This window comes from Peromyscus leucopus, chromosome 3 (genome assembly GCF_004664715.2).
Source record: "Peromyscus leucopus breed LL Stock chromosome 3, UCI_PerLeu_2.1, whole genome shotgun sequence".
In the NCBI taxonomy this organism is placed as follows: Eukaryota; Metazoa; Chordata; class Mammalia; order Rodentia; family Cricetidae; genus Peromyscus; species Peromyscus leucopus.
In genome coordinates this window covers 137,042,203-137,060,784 of record NC_051065.1, presented here as the reverse complement: position 1 = coordinate 137,060,784, position 18,582 = coordinate 137,042,203, and the positions used below count along the sequence as shown (strand labels likewise).

General features: G+C 39.0%; 1 protein-coding gene across 2 annotated transcripts in view; it reads left to right on the top strand.

Annotated features, from left to right (window-relative positions):
* The first annotated feature begins 348 nt into the window (after window positions 1-348).
* The window catches only part of LOC114695021 (activating transcription factor 7 interacting protein), an 88,829-nt gene continuing 70,595 nt past the window's right edge, over window positions 349-18,582 (top strand). The window contains exon 1 of one of the 2 annotated variants that reach the window (XM_028872163.2): window positions 349-465. Coding sequence is in view for 1 of the 2 variants with exons in the window: in XM_028872161.2 (XP_028727994.1) it covers window positions 14,847-14,863 (17 nt within the window). In the remaining variant the exon portion in view is untranslated. Of the gene's footprint in view, window positions 466-14,072; window positions 14,864-18,582 lie in introns of those variants that run through there. The other variant, XM_028872161.2, reaches the window with a different exon arrangement.

Genomic DNA, 18,582 nt, shown 5'->3' with positions numbered 1-18,582 from the left:
AGTTTCACGGAGGGTGCTCACTGAGAAATCTCCACGCAAAAAAATACCTCGGAGGTGTGTGTGTGGGGGGGAGCCAACCGAAAAAAAAAAAAATTACCTCCGGAAGCGATAGAAAAGCCGGCAGCGCCACCACCGCACACTTGGTTCTCATTTTCAAGGCAGGAGGCGTGGCCAAAGTCCCTCATTCAAATAAAAAACCAGGAGATTTGCATGGCGAATAGGCACCGCGCGCGTCCATTGGCCGATGGCAGAGTGGGCGGAGTACCCAGTGCGCTCGCGGAGCTCCGCCCCCACCTATTTGCATAACGGCCCCGGCGCGTGCAGGGGAGAAGCGGGTTTGTTTTTGAATCTGCGGAGGCGGCGGAGTGGAGCGCACGGCTGAGACGGCCGCGTCCGGGACGGCTGCGCGGGACGGCTGTGTAGGAAGGAACTCGGGTCCCTGCCCCTCACCTCCCGCCCCTGAAGGTATATGCGACTGTCAGGGGCTGTTGTAACTACAGTCGGCGAAATGACTATTGTATTTCGGAGGAGTCAAGACCGCATTATGGCGGCTGCGGGAGTTGAGTTTGCGCCTGCGCGGTTGCGAAGCTGCGGGCGGGCGCTGCATGGGAGCACGTGATCGTTTGGGGTCGGGCTCTAGCTGCAGTTGAGCAGCTGGCCGGGCGGTGGCTGCGCAAGCGCAATATTCATTTTCAAGATCTAATGTTCTTGTTGGACGCCATTTGGGTTCTAGATTTAATTTTTCTCATTCTCGAGGGGGTTTCATCTCGATACCCTTGTTTTCTCACATTTTCCGAGGAAAACGTTCCTCTCATGTCTTACACTTAACCGACCTTAAAAGCCTTTAATTCTCTGATTCTCTCCAGGCTGCAGACTTCATTTTGTGTACAAATTGCCTCTTGTGGTTCTCGATTATAATTTCGCGTTTAGTTAGGTATTTCTGGATTCATGTGCTGTTTAGGGAGATAAGATCGGCACCTAGTGGTGTTCTCAGGGGAAGTGCATGTACTTCACTGCACTTTTGTAAATAACTTTTAACCCTGTTTTTACCAGTTCGCTTTTGGATGTGCAGTGCTTACAAAATAGAAACGATTTTATTCTTTGAAATGTTAGTTTGGGAGAAGAACAAGAAAAGAATGTTCAAGTTAAGTTGAAATCTCAATATCCTCAGGTCTTTTTTTTTAAAGAAATATTTTTAGAAATATTCCAAATCAATGAAGTTTTAATATTGAACAGTTTGTTAAAGCACTTCAATCTTGCATGTTTTTAATTCTATTATTTCTTCAGTTAGATAATTGCTAAAAAAAAAAAAAACTAATGAACTTGTTTTCTCATCATTTTATGATGACATAGAAGTTATTATACCTGATACCTTTTTGTGATGAAGAATTCTTCAAAATACTCCAAATTACATTGAGGCCTTTATGAATTGAAGTGAATCAATTGAAAAATTTTGAATTTTAAAAAGAAATATGTGCACTGTAGTATGTGTGTATGATGTACACTTGTTTAAATTTTTTTAGCTGTATATGTTCTGGTTTTAGTTTCTTAAAATAACTGTGGTTTGCTACTGATTTCTTTAAAATACTAATGCCACTAAATTTAAACTTTATATGGCACAATTGGGTCAAGACACATAGGATTTAGTATGGTTTTCTTATTCTGCCACTTGTTTCTTACTAGTCTAAAAACTTGTAAATGGCTTCATAAACTTCATCTGTCATTCATATATACAGTTGCTTTCTTCGTTGATTATGTAACTCGTTTGAACCAGTGTGTTGTCAAATGAAGAAGTGCGATTGCATAGAATATTGGTTGATTTTGGGATATCTTTGTTACCTGAAATATACTCTTAGAAATAAGGTTATACTCTTATATACTCTTAGGAATAATTGAAAGGAGCACTTTTGGATGACTGGTTTTTTTGTTTGTTTTCTGTTCTTTGAAATGATGTGACATGGCAAAGAATGGAGGGATAGTGAAGAGTGTCCCCCCAACAGATCTAAACTGGGTCTGATGTGGTTTGGGAACCTCTGTTGACAACCTCTGTTGTCTTGTACACTGGATGAAGGCGGTTTTACATTCCTGAGACTTTCATGCTTCTGCGGTGGCCCCCCTCACCCCGTATTTGTACTCCTATTATTTTGGCTTATATATATAAATTATTTTTGTTTGAATACACAGATGGTTGTGTCTTGGGTTAATATTGGAGATCATAAGAAGTACTAGAAAAATATTATACAAAATTTCAATATTGAGGGGACAGTGCTATCATATTTCTTAGAAGGTAAATGTGATTTTAAATTTACTAAAATTAATGGATTGTCTGAATGTCAATGGTTTGTTCTTTAGTGTTTTGTCAGAAATAGGTGAATTCTGAAATTTTAGTTGGGTGGTGTTGGAAGAAAGCTTTGACCTATGCCCTGCAGATGTTTATGTGTACAATGTTTACCTAATGGATAAGAACTAGTTTCTTCGAAGTATGAGTGATTACTGGAGTTATTTAAAAATCATTGTAGTTTTATAAATTTTAAGTATATAGTTTAGAAGAAACAGACTGGAATGATTAAGTTATAAAATTAAAATTTTACTTTTTAAAAATTATTTGAATTTGTGCTAAGTATGTTTAAATATTTTAAACTTGCACATTATAGAAGATTTAGAAAGTATTTAGTCAATTGTTAGGAATAAGCCCTCTGAACTGTTCTGGTGACTTTTGTGACTTCACTTTTGCCCTGGTGTATCAGCTTATAAATACTTATCAGTTAATTTTTAATTTATTTTTTTTTCCCTTTTGGTGGTGCTGTGGATCAAACCCAGGGCCTCAGCTACTCTTAATGTTGAGCTACACCCCCCCCTGCCCCCAGCACAGTTCCTGCTCTTTTAACTTTGTGTTATATTATGAATATCTTCCCATTTTAGTATTATAAAATATATTTTAAAAATAATTACATAATACTGTGTTATGAAAATCTCAATTATCAGATATAATTTATTTATTTATTCATTTAGGGAGAGAAAGTCTCCTTATGTAGCCCAGGCCAGACTAGACTTTGCTGTATATACTAGGCTGGCCTCTAAAATCTCAGCTCTACCTGGTTCTGCTGGGATTAAAAGCACTCTATTGTGTCTGGCTCAAATGTTTTCAAAAGTCTAGAAATTATTTGTATTTAACAAGTTGTGGATAGTTTACTAAGCTTCTCTTCAGCACCCCCAATCATTTTGTTACTCTGTTCTTTTTCTTCTCCCTCAGCTTCTCAGACACAGCTTAGGCTGGCCTTGGGCCTGTGATGGTCCTGCCTGAGTCCCCTAGGGCTGGTTCCTGGTGCTGGTTAGCTGTTGCTTATTTTTCTATTAGAAATTGTGTTATGGTGAACGTTCCACACAAGGTCATCATCTATAAGAGCAGTTATTTGAAAGTGGTGTTTCTAGGCCAGGCGGTGGTGGCGCACACCTTTAATCCAGCACTCAGAAGGCCGAGGCAGTTGGATCTCTGAGTTGAGGCCAGCCTGGTCTACAAAGTGAGTTCCAGGACAGCCACGAATACACAGAGAAACCCTGTCTCGAAAAACAAAACAAAACAAACACAAATATTACTATTTTTAAGGGCTTTGACAGCATAGTAATTTACAAAATAGACCAATTTTTTGTTTTGTTTTGTTTTTCCAGAAGATTTCTCATACTGCCACCAATTAGATGGGTTGAATATATGGTATTTACTAACTTGAAGTGGTGAAGTTGATTTTTTTTCTGTGAAATGAACGGGAATATTTTCAGGTGTGTGCGTGTTCATTATGGATGTTGATGTCATTTCTGCTGGTCAGCAACAGCTATGGCAACTTATTATGCCTGTTTTTCCTTATTTTTTTAACCTTTGAAGATGCTTTTGGCTTTATGTCATGAGTTTTTTGTTTGTTTCTATTTAGTGAAATACAGTGCCTTATTTATTTATTTGTTGGTTTGTTTAAGTAAGGGTCTCACTGTGCAGCCTGCCGCAGGCTGTCCTGGAACTCACTATGTTGATCAGACTGTCCTGGAACTCACAGGGATCCACTTGCCTCTTCCTCCCTGAGTGCTAGTTAAAAAAAAATTAAAGGCCTGCATCATTATGCCTGGCAGCATTGCTCTTTAATATATGATTTATTCCAGAGCTTCTTTGCAGACAAAGTATTACCTGTTGCGAGATGAATTTATCTATTTCATTTTCTTCTAGAACTTTATGATGATTTAAAAATAATATTTTTGGGTATGATGTGCGTGCATATACTTGTGTCTTTGTTCATGTGAGTGTGAGTATACTCCTGCCTTGGTGTCTGTGAGGGAGGAGGATTAGAGGACAGGCTCAGGTGCCTGTCCTTGTTACCTACTTTGCTTGGGGCAGGAAATCTTAATTGCTTTGCATTGTGTACACCAGGCTAGGTGAGCTGTGAGTGTCAGGGCACCCTTCTGTCTCTTCTCGTGAGAGCTCTGGGATTACAGATACATGTACTGTCATGTCTGCTTTTCCGTGGGCTCTGGGATTTGAACTCAGGTCCTTCATTTCTCCAGCTCTCTTTTCATTGATTTTTAATTTTAAAATTGTGTGTGTGTGTGTGTGTGTGTGTGTGTATGGTCACAGACTTTGCAGTAGTGGGATTACAACTATATTCAACGTTCTTATGTGGGTACTGGGGCTAGAACAAAGGTCCTCATAGTTGGCAAGGCATTGTAGGGCCAGACACTATATAGCCAGATGCTATATAAAATACTATATGAATATATTCAATAATGCTATATACTATTTAATTGCAATACCCACAACGTGTTTTCACAGTTGTGTTAGCCAATGTGTGGTTTTGTAGATGAACATTAGATTCTTTTGGTTAAATTAAAACAGTAATACTCTAAATCTAGAATTATATACAGTAAGTTTATTTGAGGAAATTTTAAATCATAGTCGTAAAAATCATGAATAGCATATGCTTCTAGACTCCTAAAATGGACTGTTTTTAGGAAAGGTTGGGAAAACTTATGGTCCTTATGATCTTTCAATAAGATTTCATTTTAGTGTTTTCTGGGTGGTGATAGTCAGAGGGATGGATTACGAGAGGGCATAAGGCTAAGTTTCTGTGGTTTTGGACATGTTGATAAGAAAGTAAGCCAGTTGGAAGTCAGAGGCTCAAAAGTAGGTTTCAAAAGAAAGGATTTTACCTGAAATCATTATTATTATTATTATTATTTTGATTGGTGGAAATTTGAAAAGTTATGTAGCTCAGTGTTTGGCCAGGATGGAACAAACCTTCACCCATAATAAATATAAACACAATTTTACTTTTCTTGGTAGCATCAAATTGTTATGTTTTCCCTACTGTGTATAACATTCATTCATTAAATTGTTATACACTCCCTACTTTGTATAACATTCATTCAATAAATTCCTTTATGTTGTTTGGACTCAAATTCACAGAGATCTCCTGTCTTTGTCTCCCAAGTGCTGGCTCATATATTAGTACTTAAATAATAGTGACATTTTACTTTTTATGTTTTTAATATTGAAAGTCTGGTTATTGCCCAGATATTATTTTATTGAATATGTGGAAGCATGAAAAGAAGAAAAGAAATCAAGAGAACTCATAGTAAAATTTTCCTGGCTTTGTGAAAATGAACCTAGGAAACAGATATTAAGCATTAAGATAATTTTGTTAGGCATTTAATCCTGTCTGCTTTTGGGTCTTTTTCAAGGAAATTTACTTAGAAGAATTTAGGTATGTTGCTTTTTTTATGTTACTTCCGACCTTGGATGAGAACTTGTGCTTTCTGGTGGACTGTAGCGTTGTTTCCTTAGGACCCTGGGACAGGTGCTCGGGAGAAGGGTGTGTGAGGAGCAGCAGGGACACAAAGGTTGCCTTCTCGTCAGGGGAGTCACGTGGAAGTGTTAGAAACAAACATTTATCATTTCATTCTTTGATTTTTTCCCTTTCTCCCCTGCTTTATTTTCTTCTGTTCATTTCTCCTCCCTTCCTTTTTCCTTTCTTTCCCCTCGCCCTGCCCTCTCTCCTTCCAAAACCTTCCAAGTGCTGGTGTCACAGGCCTGTGCCATGGTGTCCTGGAGCTGGGGTAAACACAGGGCTTCTTGTGGTGAGGCAAGCACTCTCTCTGCCAGTTGAGCTGCATCCGCTAATCTCTTGTTTATTGTTTTTCTTTCTGTTTTTGTTTTGTTGTTGTTTTGTTTTTGAGACAATCTTACTGTGTAGCCCTGGCTGGCCTGGAACTTGTCAGGTGTAGCCCAGGTTAGCTTTAAATTCTCAGAGAACCAGTCTTCCTGCCTCCTGAGGGCTGGGGTTAAAGGGCGGGCTTTGTTTATTTTCTTGAGATAAGGTCAAGCTGGCTACAAGTCTAGCTGGCTACAAGTTCATCACCCTCATGCTTCATTTTCACCACCTTTGCTCACCTAAGACCCTAAAATACAACTCTGGAGAAAAAAGAAAAAAATACATATAAAGATTGGAGACAAGATGCAAGGATGCAATTAATTATTTGTGTATTAGTTGTGTATTATTCCACTTAAAGTTGGACAGAGTTAACTGACTTCAAGTTGTTATCTGACCTATATATGTGTGCTGTGGCATGTGGTCACTCCACACACATCATAGACACACGTAATAAAATTTTAAAAGTCTTTATGGACAATAATGACACTACAGTTAGAATTTAAATATATTTGAAAAGTAACTTAGAAAAAAATTATTTGATAATATACTCTAATAACAAATCTAAACATTTAGAAAAATTATTTGCAAATTTGTGTGTGGGAATCTGGTTTTTGGACTGATAAAAACTAAATAAACCACATGATTATTAAGGTCACTAGATTTACAGTGAACCTCTTCATGTTGGACAAGCAGATTTTTTTCCAATAGTAATCTTATTTGTAGAGATGCTCACATTTATTTCAACAGCATCTAGTTGTCATTACCAAAGTTAGAGATGGAGTAATGTATTTTAGGGACTGAATCCATGCAGGATTACCCCATCTCTTCCACTGTTTACAAAAGCTCAGGGCGCAAAGCTTGCCTTTTCTCCTCCACTCACCTTTTCCTCCCAGTTCTGGACTTGCTGGGCATGCTCAACCAAAACTAAGGCAGGTTTAGCTTGGTAACTCACTTCCTTCCGGTTTTGGTTCTTGGGAGACTGAGCTGAAGCTGAGTGCAGGTTAGTTTGTTTTTGTAGCAGGTGCTCATACTGGAGCCCAGACTGACTAACTCACAGCAGCCTTCCTGCCTCAGCCTTCCATGCTCAGAGCTACCATACCAGGCTGGAGAGTGATTCTTGAGGCAAAAGAAAATAATCCTGTTTCTTTCATATCCACACTTCTAAGCAGGCCCCGACCATAAGATTTAACTAACCAATAGATTTAACTATTGTGTGTTTACTGAATTTTCTGATTCTTTTTACTTTTTGATGATTTGAAATGAGTTCTCATATAGGTTAAGCTGACCCACATTATATGGAGGAGGGTGATCTTGAACTCCTGATCCCCCCACCTTTATCTCCCACATGCTGGGATTATAGGCATGTGCTACTGTGTCGCACACTTAGTAATTTACTTAGTTCTAATGAGATATCCACTTCTGGCCAGATACTTTATGGAGTGTTAGACTTTATCAGCTTTTGATAAATACATGATTGAGAATCATGTGGATTGTTAGGAATTTGTGCGTTCTTTGTTTTATTGAAGCTCAGAATGTATGACTTTGCAGAAGAGATAGTAAATTGGTTTCTTCTGAGGGGTCATCGCTCCACTTGATAGATTTTCCTTGTTCGCTCTCATACTAAACGTGAGGTCTGTTTTTAAATGTCACACTTGAGTGCGGTTATGGTTACACATAGGAAAGTAGAGTCTTTAAAAATTAAAAAAGTGTGCGTGCGTGTGTGCGTGTGCGCGGAGCATGTGGAAGTCAGGACAACTTTCCAGAAGGTTCTCTCTCTCCTTTCATTTTGAATTCTGGGGATTGAACTCAGGTCTTGGCTTTGTGGCAAGTCCCACTGCTGAGCTCTCTTGCTGTCCAGAAAGCACATTATCATTGAAGGTAACTGTTCACCACTGTGTGATCAGTGTAAGCCTCTTACTGAAGTATACACACTGATTTACAAAAAGTAAGACATGGTCTGGGATGTAGCCCAGTGGGTAAAGCTGGTTGCTGCCAAGCATCATCACCTGAGTTCAATTCCTGGGACTCATGAAGTGGAAGGAAAGAATTGAGTAGGTTGCCCTCTGACCTCCACACACAACCTGTAGCTTCTGCCCCCATCCTAAATAAATAAATATAATTTAAAAAAAAAAACAAAGAATCATACCTTATGCAGTGTTTAATCACTTTGAGCAGTATTTTTTCTACAGAGCTACTCTTAAAATGTCTCTGATAATTTAGCTTATCTGTAAGGACTTTCTGAATAAATTTATCAATATTAAATACTGCTTTAACAAAGTTGTCTGCTTTGTATTAATACTGCCATGAAAAGTCCTGATCTAATTCCTAGATACAGATGTTGATTCATGAGGGTAATAACTCCTTTATGTCACAATGACTCTCTTTGACTTTTCTCTCTTTTTTTTTTTTAAGAAAATTTTAATTCATTTTATATACCAACCACAGATCCTCCTCTCATCCCCCCACCCCACACCCTCATCCCCTCCAAAAGGATAAGACCTCCCATGGGTAGTCGGCCAAGCCTGGTACATTCAGTTGAGGCAGGACCAACCCCCCCCCCCCCAAGGCTGAGCAAGGCATCCCACCATAGGGAATGGGCTCCAAAAAGCCAGCTCATGCACCAGGGATAAATCCTGATCCCACTGCCAGGGGCCCCTCAAACAGACAAAGCTACACAGCTGTCTCCCATATGCCCAGGGGCCTAGTCTGGTCCCATGCAGGCTCCACAGCTGTCGGTCTGAAGTTTGTGAGTTCCCACAAACTTGGTTCAGTTGTCTCTGTAGATTTCCTCATCATGATCTTGACCCCCCCCCCCCCCTTGCTCATATAATCTCTCTTCCTTCTCTTCAACTGGACTCCCAGAGCTCAGCCTTGTGCTTGGCTGTGGATGCTTTGCTGCATCTGCTTCCATCAGTTAATGGAGGAAGGCTTGGGAGGTTCCCGGGCTGTGGTTCCCGCCATAGGACTGCTGACTGGTGACTTTCCCAGGCTGCCCCACCCCCGCACCTGCCTCTTTGGCTTCTCTTGTATGCAGCTGTAATCTTAACGTTTCTGTTCACTATGATGGAGGCTTCCTTTTCTTGTAGGACCCTTGTTTTCCATAAGCCATTATTTGGATTGACTTTGTCTCTGAGGAGGAGGAAACTATTATGTACTATTTCCTTTTTAGACAGGATATGTGAGATGTTTTTGTTTTTTAAAGATAATTTATATCATAAAAATATCATTCAGTATTTTAATGTTTGATTGATAGTTTGGCTGGGTATAGAACTCTAATCTGAAGTCATTTTCCTTTGTTTTGCAATGAAAGATTGTACACAGGAAGCAGGTACTCACTGGTGAACCATATCCTGGAGCACTTTGTTAAATGATAATTTCATTGGTGAGATCTTCTGCCATTCTGCTCTTTCATTTTGAATTTTTTTTATAGTTTTTCTTGTATAGATAATAATTTTGTATCAATAATTTACATATATATTCTAACTCCATTTTTTTTCTATAAATTGTCTTCTGCTGAAGCACTTTTCTTCAATTTCATTAGATAGTTTTATTGAATTTTTTATTTCTTATATTAACTTCTTTTTCATTTCCTGCCTGTACTATTCTGTTCTGGTCTTAAAAGTGCAACTTTTCCCTCCATACAATAATAGGTTTTGAAGTTTTCTTCTTGATGCATAATGATTTGCTCAGTATTTTTGGCTTTTGCTTTCTGTTTTCCATGTTAAAGGCTTAGTTGGGTTTCTTTTTCTGGGCTTACTGCATAGTATGATGTGGTAGATAAACGTCAATTGAAATATCTAAATTTAGATAGATTTAAACTTCTGTTGTTGTTGGGGTTGGAATCCAACACCTTGTAAAAGCTACACAAGCCCTCTTACAAAACTACATCACTGACCCTTGAACTATCATTTTAATTGGGGAATCTTATTTTCAGACCTTTGCTAGGCTTATGGAAAGCTCCTGTTCCCTGGACTGTGTTTGATAAGGGCATCAAATGAGATGTGGAGAAGTGAGGTGTTTTCAGTTTGTATCTTAATTTTTTTTTAATTACAAGTTTATTCTGTTGTGTAGGGTGGATCATGCATTTCTTTGCATGTGGAGGTCATAGAAATACTTGAGGGAATTGATTCTCACCTTCTACTATGTGGGTCCCAGGGTTTAAACACAGGTTGTCAAGCTTGGTGGCCAACCCCCCCCCCAGCTGCCCCCAAGAAGATGAGGGGGAAGGGAGATGCATGCCTTTGGAGTTGCAGTTCCAGAAAGCAAGCACATTGGGCTGTGGAGTTCTGTAATTGTTGCAAGGGAGGGGCAGGGTGTTCAGAAAAGGGCAAGCAGGTTTAGGAATTGGTCAGTAATCTAAGAAGTAAAACAGAGAAAAGAAAAAGTTACATTTTTTGAGGTAGAATCCAGAAAAGCTAGTGAAGATCTAGTTTGTACCTTAGTGCCCTTTTATGTTCCCCCCCCCCCCCCAAGATAGGACATTACCAGTGATTTGTGTAGTGTGTGTAACTAAGTAAATGGAACAGTCTACCAAACACAGTAAGACTTTAAGTAGTTTTCAATAATTTACACATGCATTGTTATTCCACTAATGTGGCAAACAAAAACATACAATAGTTGACTCAGTGAATTCTTTTAATTCCCTCCCTCATTCCTACTTTTGTAATTCTTGGCAAATGATTATATTCTCTGGACATAAAAGGTGGCGAGTGTAACACATCTCAGGGATGTCTAGACTCTGACATTTCGACATGACTTTATCATTTACAAATGCATTAGACTGGCATTCTGAGACATCCTGGAAGGGTAGGACATGGCTGCACCATTGTAATGATGATTGCGAAGAATGTGCCAAAGCATGCTAGTTTCTCATAGATTAAATGTGAGATTGTCATAGAACTGTTTACCTAATGTTGAAATGTTTTTTCCAAATCATTTATTTTTTTTTTTCAAATAAATGATGGGGCTTCTTATAAATGATCTCATCTAAAATTTCCTAAAAGATAATTTATGACATTAAGTTATAGCTGTGTTGGACTTAGAAATATTAACAGAATTTTAAAACAAATAATTAAGTTATATGTGAAAATGTTATAATGAAATCTGTTACATTATATTCTAATTAAGGATCAAAACCAGCCAGGCGGTGGTGGCGCACACCTTTAATCCCAGCACTCGGGAGGCAGAGGCAGGCGGATCTTTGTGAGTTTGAGGCCAGCCTGGTCTACAGAGCGAGATCCAGGAAAGGCGCAAAGCTACACAGAGAAACCCTGTCTCGAAAAACCAAAAAAAAAAAAAAAAAAAAAAAAAACCAAAAAAAAGAAAGAAAAAAGAAACAAAACCAGCCTGGAAGATGGCTCAGGGTGCTGCACAAGCCTGACCTGAGTTCTGTCCCTGAAATTCACTGTGGAAGGAGAGAACCAACTCCTGCAAGTTGTCCTCTGCTGCCTGAGCAGTGTGCATGTGTGTTCGTGTGTGTGTGTGTGCGCGTGTGTGTGTGTGTGTGTGTGTGCGCGCGCGCGCATGTAATAATAATAATAATAATAATAATAATAATAATAATAAGGTTGAAAGCAAAGCAAACAATCTCCTCCTTTAGCTGTTTCAGAGCTCAGCTATTGTGTGCGAGCAGCAGACACCATGCAGTCCCTGTCAAACCCCTAAAACCTGGACTGTACTCTACAAAAGGCATCTTTACTACATTGGACTCTGAACTGCAGTCTTGTAGGAGAAAATTAGGAAGAAAAGAGACCCTACCAGAAAATGTACACTTTCCTGAGATTTTTGTGTCAGAAACAAAATAATGAGAATCACAACTTACTGTCTGTTGAGATAGTTTTATACTGTTAAACAAAATGGGAGACGAGCAGATGCAGCTTCTAATCTTACATGATCTATGAAGAGAGAAGTATTGAAGTGTGGTGAATGCAGCAGCAAAGATAGGAATCGCAGATCTTGAGAGCAGTTGTTGCATGTTTAGATGATGGACATAGTAAGGAGAAAGGGCTTAAGGAGAGGACTGTGAGTGATAGTTAATGAATGTGGGTGTTCTGGCTCATGCCTCTTATTCCAGGACTTTGGAAGGCTGAGGCAGGAGGAACGATGTAAATTTAAGGCTAATGTAGGCCTAAAGAGTGGGACTCTGTCTCAAGCAAACATAAACGTGAATCCAGACTAGAATTTATCTGGTGAACGAGGCTGGTTTTTGGAGACAGGTAATGAAAGATGTAGACAGTGACACCAGTTACTGTGACAGCCTTCATTTTCCTTTCCTGTTTTTATCCGACCAAGAGACCCAGTGTCTAAAAGGGTTGGGTGAAGCTCTTCACATTGAAGCTGAGTGTAGTCTGGGTTACATTTCATTCAGCTTTTATTAATTTTTAGCTGTTATTTAATCTCTGAGTCTGTTTTAGTTATCACAGATTGGTGGTAAAACCTGCCACTAGGAGCAGAGTAACAATTGAGAAAGCATCTAAAATTTACCAGATAGCTATATTTTGGTTATTTGTAATGCCTGACCCCACTAGATTTACATCCCAGTTTTACAGTAATCATGTCTATTCCAAACATTTCAGTTTACTAACATCTTGCTTTAACTGAATAGATGAAGCCACCCTCAGCCACAATAGCCTAAGAGCTCTTATGGCTTGGCCAGGTATGGTGGCACAAACACCTATAATCCTAGCATTCCAGGGGTAGATGCAGGAGGATTGCAAGTCTGAGGGCAGCTTGAGCATACAGGGAATACAGTGTTTTGGTTACACAGTGGGACACTGTCTCAGAAACTACCAAGCAAGGGTTGGTGGTGTATTTCAGTGGTGTGGAGTACTTCCTTAGCATACTGAAGGCCCAAGCTTGAGCCCCAGGCTGTAATTTGATATCGCTTGGATCATGTGTAATGTTTCTCTTGTTTTCTGCACTTAAGGCAGTTTTCAAAGATATTATCCAGTCCATCTTATGGGAAATTGAATAAAGACTTCTTTCAAGGCTGCGTAATTAGAAGAATTTTATGGAATATTTCAAATCTACCGAGAAATAGACTGAGATAATGAACCTCATGATTTATCATCTCATGAGGCCAGTTGTCTTCTAGTTGTATTTCTGCCACCTCTCTTCTACCCTTAAAGGTTGTAATGCACACCACCATTTAGACAGACAGACAGACAGCACAGGAAACTAACTTGAGGACTGTATCCAAAGAATGTCAGAAGCTGACTCCATGGCTGATGGGGACGGAAGCAGAAGAGGTCCTTTGTATGCCTGCCTTCCTGCCTTCCTTCCTGCCTTCCTTCCTGCCTTCCTTCCTGCCTTCCTTCCTGCCTTCCTTCCTGCCTTCCTGCCTTCCTGCCTTCCTTCCTGCTTTCCTTCCTTCCTTCCTTCCTTCCTTCCTTCCTCCCTCCCTCCCTCCCTCCCTCCCTCCCTCCCTTTCTTCCTTCCTTCCTGCCTTCCTGCCTTCCTGCCTTCCTTCCTGCCTTCCTGCCTTCCTGCCTGCCTGCCTTCCTGCCTTCCTTCCTGCCTTCCTTCCTGCTTTCCTTCCTTCCTTCCTGCCTTCCTGCCTTCCTTCCTGCTTTCCTTCCTTCCTTCCTTCCTTCCTTCCTTCCTTCCTTCCTTCCTTCCTTCCTGCCTGCCTGCCTGCCTGCCTTCCTGCCTTCCTGCCTTCCTTCCTGCCTTCCTTCCTGCCTTCCTTCCGCCTGTTCTGCTGCTGCTCTGCTCTCAGAGTTGGCCAAGTCCCTCTTCCAGACTGGCTGGTGCCCTTGTGTCCTCTCTTTGTCCTTCCCAGAGAGTCTACATTCTTCATGGACTTTTCCCTACTATTAAAATGATGAGTTCTGTCACCTGAGAACGTATTTGTGACACTTGGACTACAAAGAGAAGAAATGTTTGATTTTATGAGAAATTACTAAAGTAACCTTTGTTGCCACCTTAGTTTTAAGACACTATTGTTAAAATTGAAAAATGTGGTTGTAAACTCTAACCATTCTGCTGGATTGAGCACTTCTGAAGCTTAGATTCTGTGGGTAAATTTTTAATTAGCTTTTAAAATTAAAATTAACTTGATCAAGCGAATATAAGATTAAACAAATTTGACACTCTTCTTTTGATGGATGTATTATATTAAAGGTAAAGAAGAAAAAGCAAGAGAGAAAAAAAAGAAGGGTCTTGAGCTGGGTTTGAGGGGTTTGACTTTTCTTCCCCTTTTTTTCTGGACTGAAATGGAGGCTTTCTTTCAGGCGAATTCCCTAGTGTTTGCTCCGTGTGATCTGGCTCTATCTCTGTTACTGCTAATATGTGGCATGGATTTCAAGTTGTTTGGATCGGAATGTGCCCAAACTGTTGCAAGACCGGATTCACAGGCATTTTGTTGCAAAACTGGCTTGTTGCCTTCTGTTTTCTTTTTCTGTGTGCTAAGTAGCTGCATTGTTTGTTGCAGTATATGCATTAGCTGTTTGTGTTCAGTTTCCTACAGGCTGACAAAGTGGGAGGGGCTTTCTTTGATACATGGCTGAGTTTTCACTGTGTGAGTTCTTGAGTGCACGCTGCAGCCATCTTAATTACACTTGTGTGCAACTGAGACTGCAGCTGTCTCAAAATGGCTGCTGACCCAGTCTCTGAGGCTGCTTAGGCAGCAGCTATGCCTGTGAAGAGACTTGTCACATGCACCAGGGGCTGAGGTAAGAACCAGTAAGCTTCTATCTTTAAACATTGCAACTAGAAAACATTTGAATATAACCAGCTTTGTGTAGGAAAGAGAATTTGCTTGTGAAGAAGTTGAAATGTTTTCTAAGAGCTGTAAACCTGTATTACAGAAACAGTATATTAGAAGGGTGAGGTCAAAGGTTAAATTCCTGTGATTTCTCACCATTTTGTTGTCCTCGCCAGAACATTGGATCACCACAGTAGTGCTTTTCTAACACAGGAGTAACTTAATACTTCTTGTATATTGGGCACTTAATTCATTAGATATTTGCAGAAATTCAAACAATATATTAATTGTATTTTTTAATAAGCCATAAATCAGCTTTGTTTGGAAAGAATATGATGTTCTGCTTTTAAAAAATGAATTATTGTTTGGTAGCTTTATAAAAAGAATGCTAATTTGCTATATAAATCATAGAAAAAAATATTGTCTTTTCATTTTCTGTTATATGCTTTAGTGCTTTCTCACATGTTGCCTTTTTATTTTATAATTTATATATATTTATATTTATAGTGTCTCACTTTTTCCTTATATTTTGTTTGAATTGACATTTGAATTAAGATTTTAAATTTCAGAATAATTTTACATATACACCTCATACCTTTTTCTTTTTAAAATTTAGTGCAGTCTGATAACTAGAGAACTGGAATGAATAATGTTTTAGTTAACTAAGTGACATTATTATGTACATTTAAAACTTAACACTTAAAGGGATTGTAAATTTAAAGTTTTTTTTTTTTATCATTATAAAGCAGAAATGCTTGCTGAACTACTATAGCATACAGTTTCATGGTCACCTAGCAAGTTAGGAGAATAATTTTTTCTTTCTTTTTTGAGACATGGTCTCAGTGTGGTCCGGTGTTGCTTCTAGCTTGCTAAGTAGCTAGGGCTTGCCTTGGGCTCCTGACCTCCAACCTCTGCCCCTCCAGTGCTAGGCTCACAGGCATACATGCTGCCATGTATTCTCAAAAGATTGAATGGAATTTAACCACGTCATTCAGGTAGGAGAATAGTTACATTTTAAGCGGCTCTTAAGTTGTTAGTAGTTACTAAATTATTTTCGGAATGGTGTGGTATACTCCTGTAACTGTGACAATAGAATATTTTAAATCTATTCTTGACTAATACAATAGAGAACAGTTAGTTCTGAATATTCTGAATAGAGGGGCTTTTATTTTCCATTTTTTAAGTTTTTACTCTTTTTGACACCCCTCCCCCCACATTTACTTTTTTGAAAAAGGATCTCATGTGATATAAGCTGGCCTTTGAACATTTGTTCTGTAGCTTGGGCTAGCCTTGAACTTGGAATTCTCCTGCTTCAGCCCCCCAGAATCATAGGCAAGTACCACCATGTCTGGCTCTAAAATAACTTTTAAAACAGCAAATTAAATTTTTGCAAATTAAATTCTTAGGGGAGGCCCCAACACATTAAAAGGTTACACATGGAGTTTTATTTTGTACTTATTTTATAGTATGAACTTATAAAATTTACTTGTCATAATTGTATTTAATAAATAAGCTATTATCTATAACAAAACTTTGAAATGAGATCACATAGGACCTTGAGAAGTTTATCTTAGTGTCCAGATCTAGCTCATTTATTTGTAGAACTCAGCCTCTACTGCACTATGGGATTCTGTTTGAAATGTATCCTCGAATGCATCTACCTTTTTTTCTTTTTTGGTTTTCTTAAAGGTTTAGACTAGAACATTAGATCTGTTACTTAATAGTTGAAAATTGCTGCCCTGTTACAAACTTAAATTTGTACCTCCTCTTGGTTATTTTTTTTAAATAAAATAGGTAGCTTTTTGTAATCTAATCTCAACTAAAATGATGACTCATTATAATTTGAATAATTTATATAAATCATCCAGTCATGTGAATTTGCCCCAACAACAGAAACAAGAAGAATTGGTATGTGTTGGAGAGTCTGCTCCTCCTCTGCGTAAGGTCGTGCTCAGCAGCATGACGGAGAGTGAACTGCTGCAGCCTGGGTCACCCCTCCTCCGGTCTGAGTTTTCCTTCCGTGGCTCGGTGGAAGGATGGGGGAGGGGACAGTGCAGCACTTAACAATGCAGGTTTGAAAAAATTGTAGAAGATAGCCGCTTGAGCTTTAGTGTGGAAGAAAACTGATTAGGTTGAAATTATTGAGCAGTTTATGTTGGCATTCGCATTTTTTGCCTTCTGTTGTTGAGTGTAGAATTTACTCTCATACTTTTTTTACTCTCATACAGTTTTGTATGGGGAAATTCTAGACTCAGTCATTACTTGGGCTATTATTGCTAATTTTTTTTGTTGCCATTTTCCATTTTTATAGCTTATAAACATAAACTAGAGTTTGGATTATTTTGGGTTGGTGGCAGTTTTCAATTTTTCTGTGATGAGTTACAGACTAGACATTATACTGGATAATTGGCATGATACATATTCTGGGAACTGAATTCTTTTATTTTGGATTTTTGAGACGGGGTTTCTCTGTATGTAGCCCTGGCTGCCCTGGAACTCACTCTGTAGACCAGACTGGCCTCAAACTCACAGAGATCCACCTGCCTCTGCCTCTCGAGTGCTGGGATTAAAGGCGTGTGCCACCACTGCCTGGCTGGGAACTGAGGCCATATATTTTCTATTCTTTTTTTTTCCTCCTTATTGTTTACCCCTTTTCATAAGCTGTTTTAAAAAAAATAGTATAATTCTCAAAAGGAAATGTCAGGGTGGTAGAAAGTTTATTGACTCAAGATTCTTCACTTAAATATAAATTCCCTTTTAGCTCTCTCTTTCTGATCTAACTGGCTCACTCTGTTTCTTGAGTTCATTACTTCTCAAATGTCGCACACCTTGTCTGTCATGTGTCGTCAGCCTATCGTAGGGAAGGATGGGGAATCCTTATAGAATCCTCGGTGCAGTACATTCATAGGTAAAGTCTGAGTCGAAATGTTGTTGTTGTTCCGGAATTGGAAGTGTAGGATAAATGGTTCAGTTGTAGTCTGGCTGAGTCTCCCAAATACATGGTAAGAACAAGAGCTCTCCAAAAGATGGCTTGAATCCAGGGCCAAGTGTTTGCTGTGCTTCAGGTGCAAAGGAGGACCTTAGGAATAGTTTTCTTTCAGTGGCCACAGTGACAGCTGTTAGACTTATTTCTATCCGTGAACTACTGCCCATTTTTCTAGTTAACATCTAACATGAAGTTTTACTAAAAATCCACGTCTTGCCTCTTAAATGTTAGATGGGGTAATGGTATGCCTGTGTTTCTTCCCAGTAATATACTTTGAGTAGACAGGTCTCTCAGACGCTCCGTCCTCTTCTTCCTTCCTTCCTTCCTTCCTTCCTTCCTTCCTTCCTTCCTTCCTTCCTTTCTTTCTTTCTTTCTTTTCTATTCATTATTTATTATTTTGCTTCTCCCAGGAGTTGCCTTATAATCCTTTTTGTACTCAATTAGAGGGAGTGTTGATAGCTTAAAGTATCTAAAATACAGTTTCTAACCTAGAAGAAAATAAACATAAATAAAATCTAGTCTATTCTACCCAACCTAGGAAGACCTAACATATGTAAAAGAAGTGTATTCTTTACAAAATGTGGTACCTTTGATAGCATGTTTTTTTTCTAATTAAAATTCTTTAAGGTTTATTTTATTTTATGTGTATGGGTGTTTTGCCTACGTGTATGTCTGTACATTGTATGTGTACAGTGCTCACA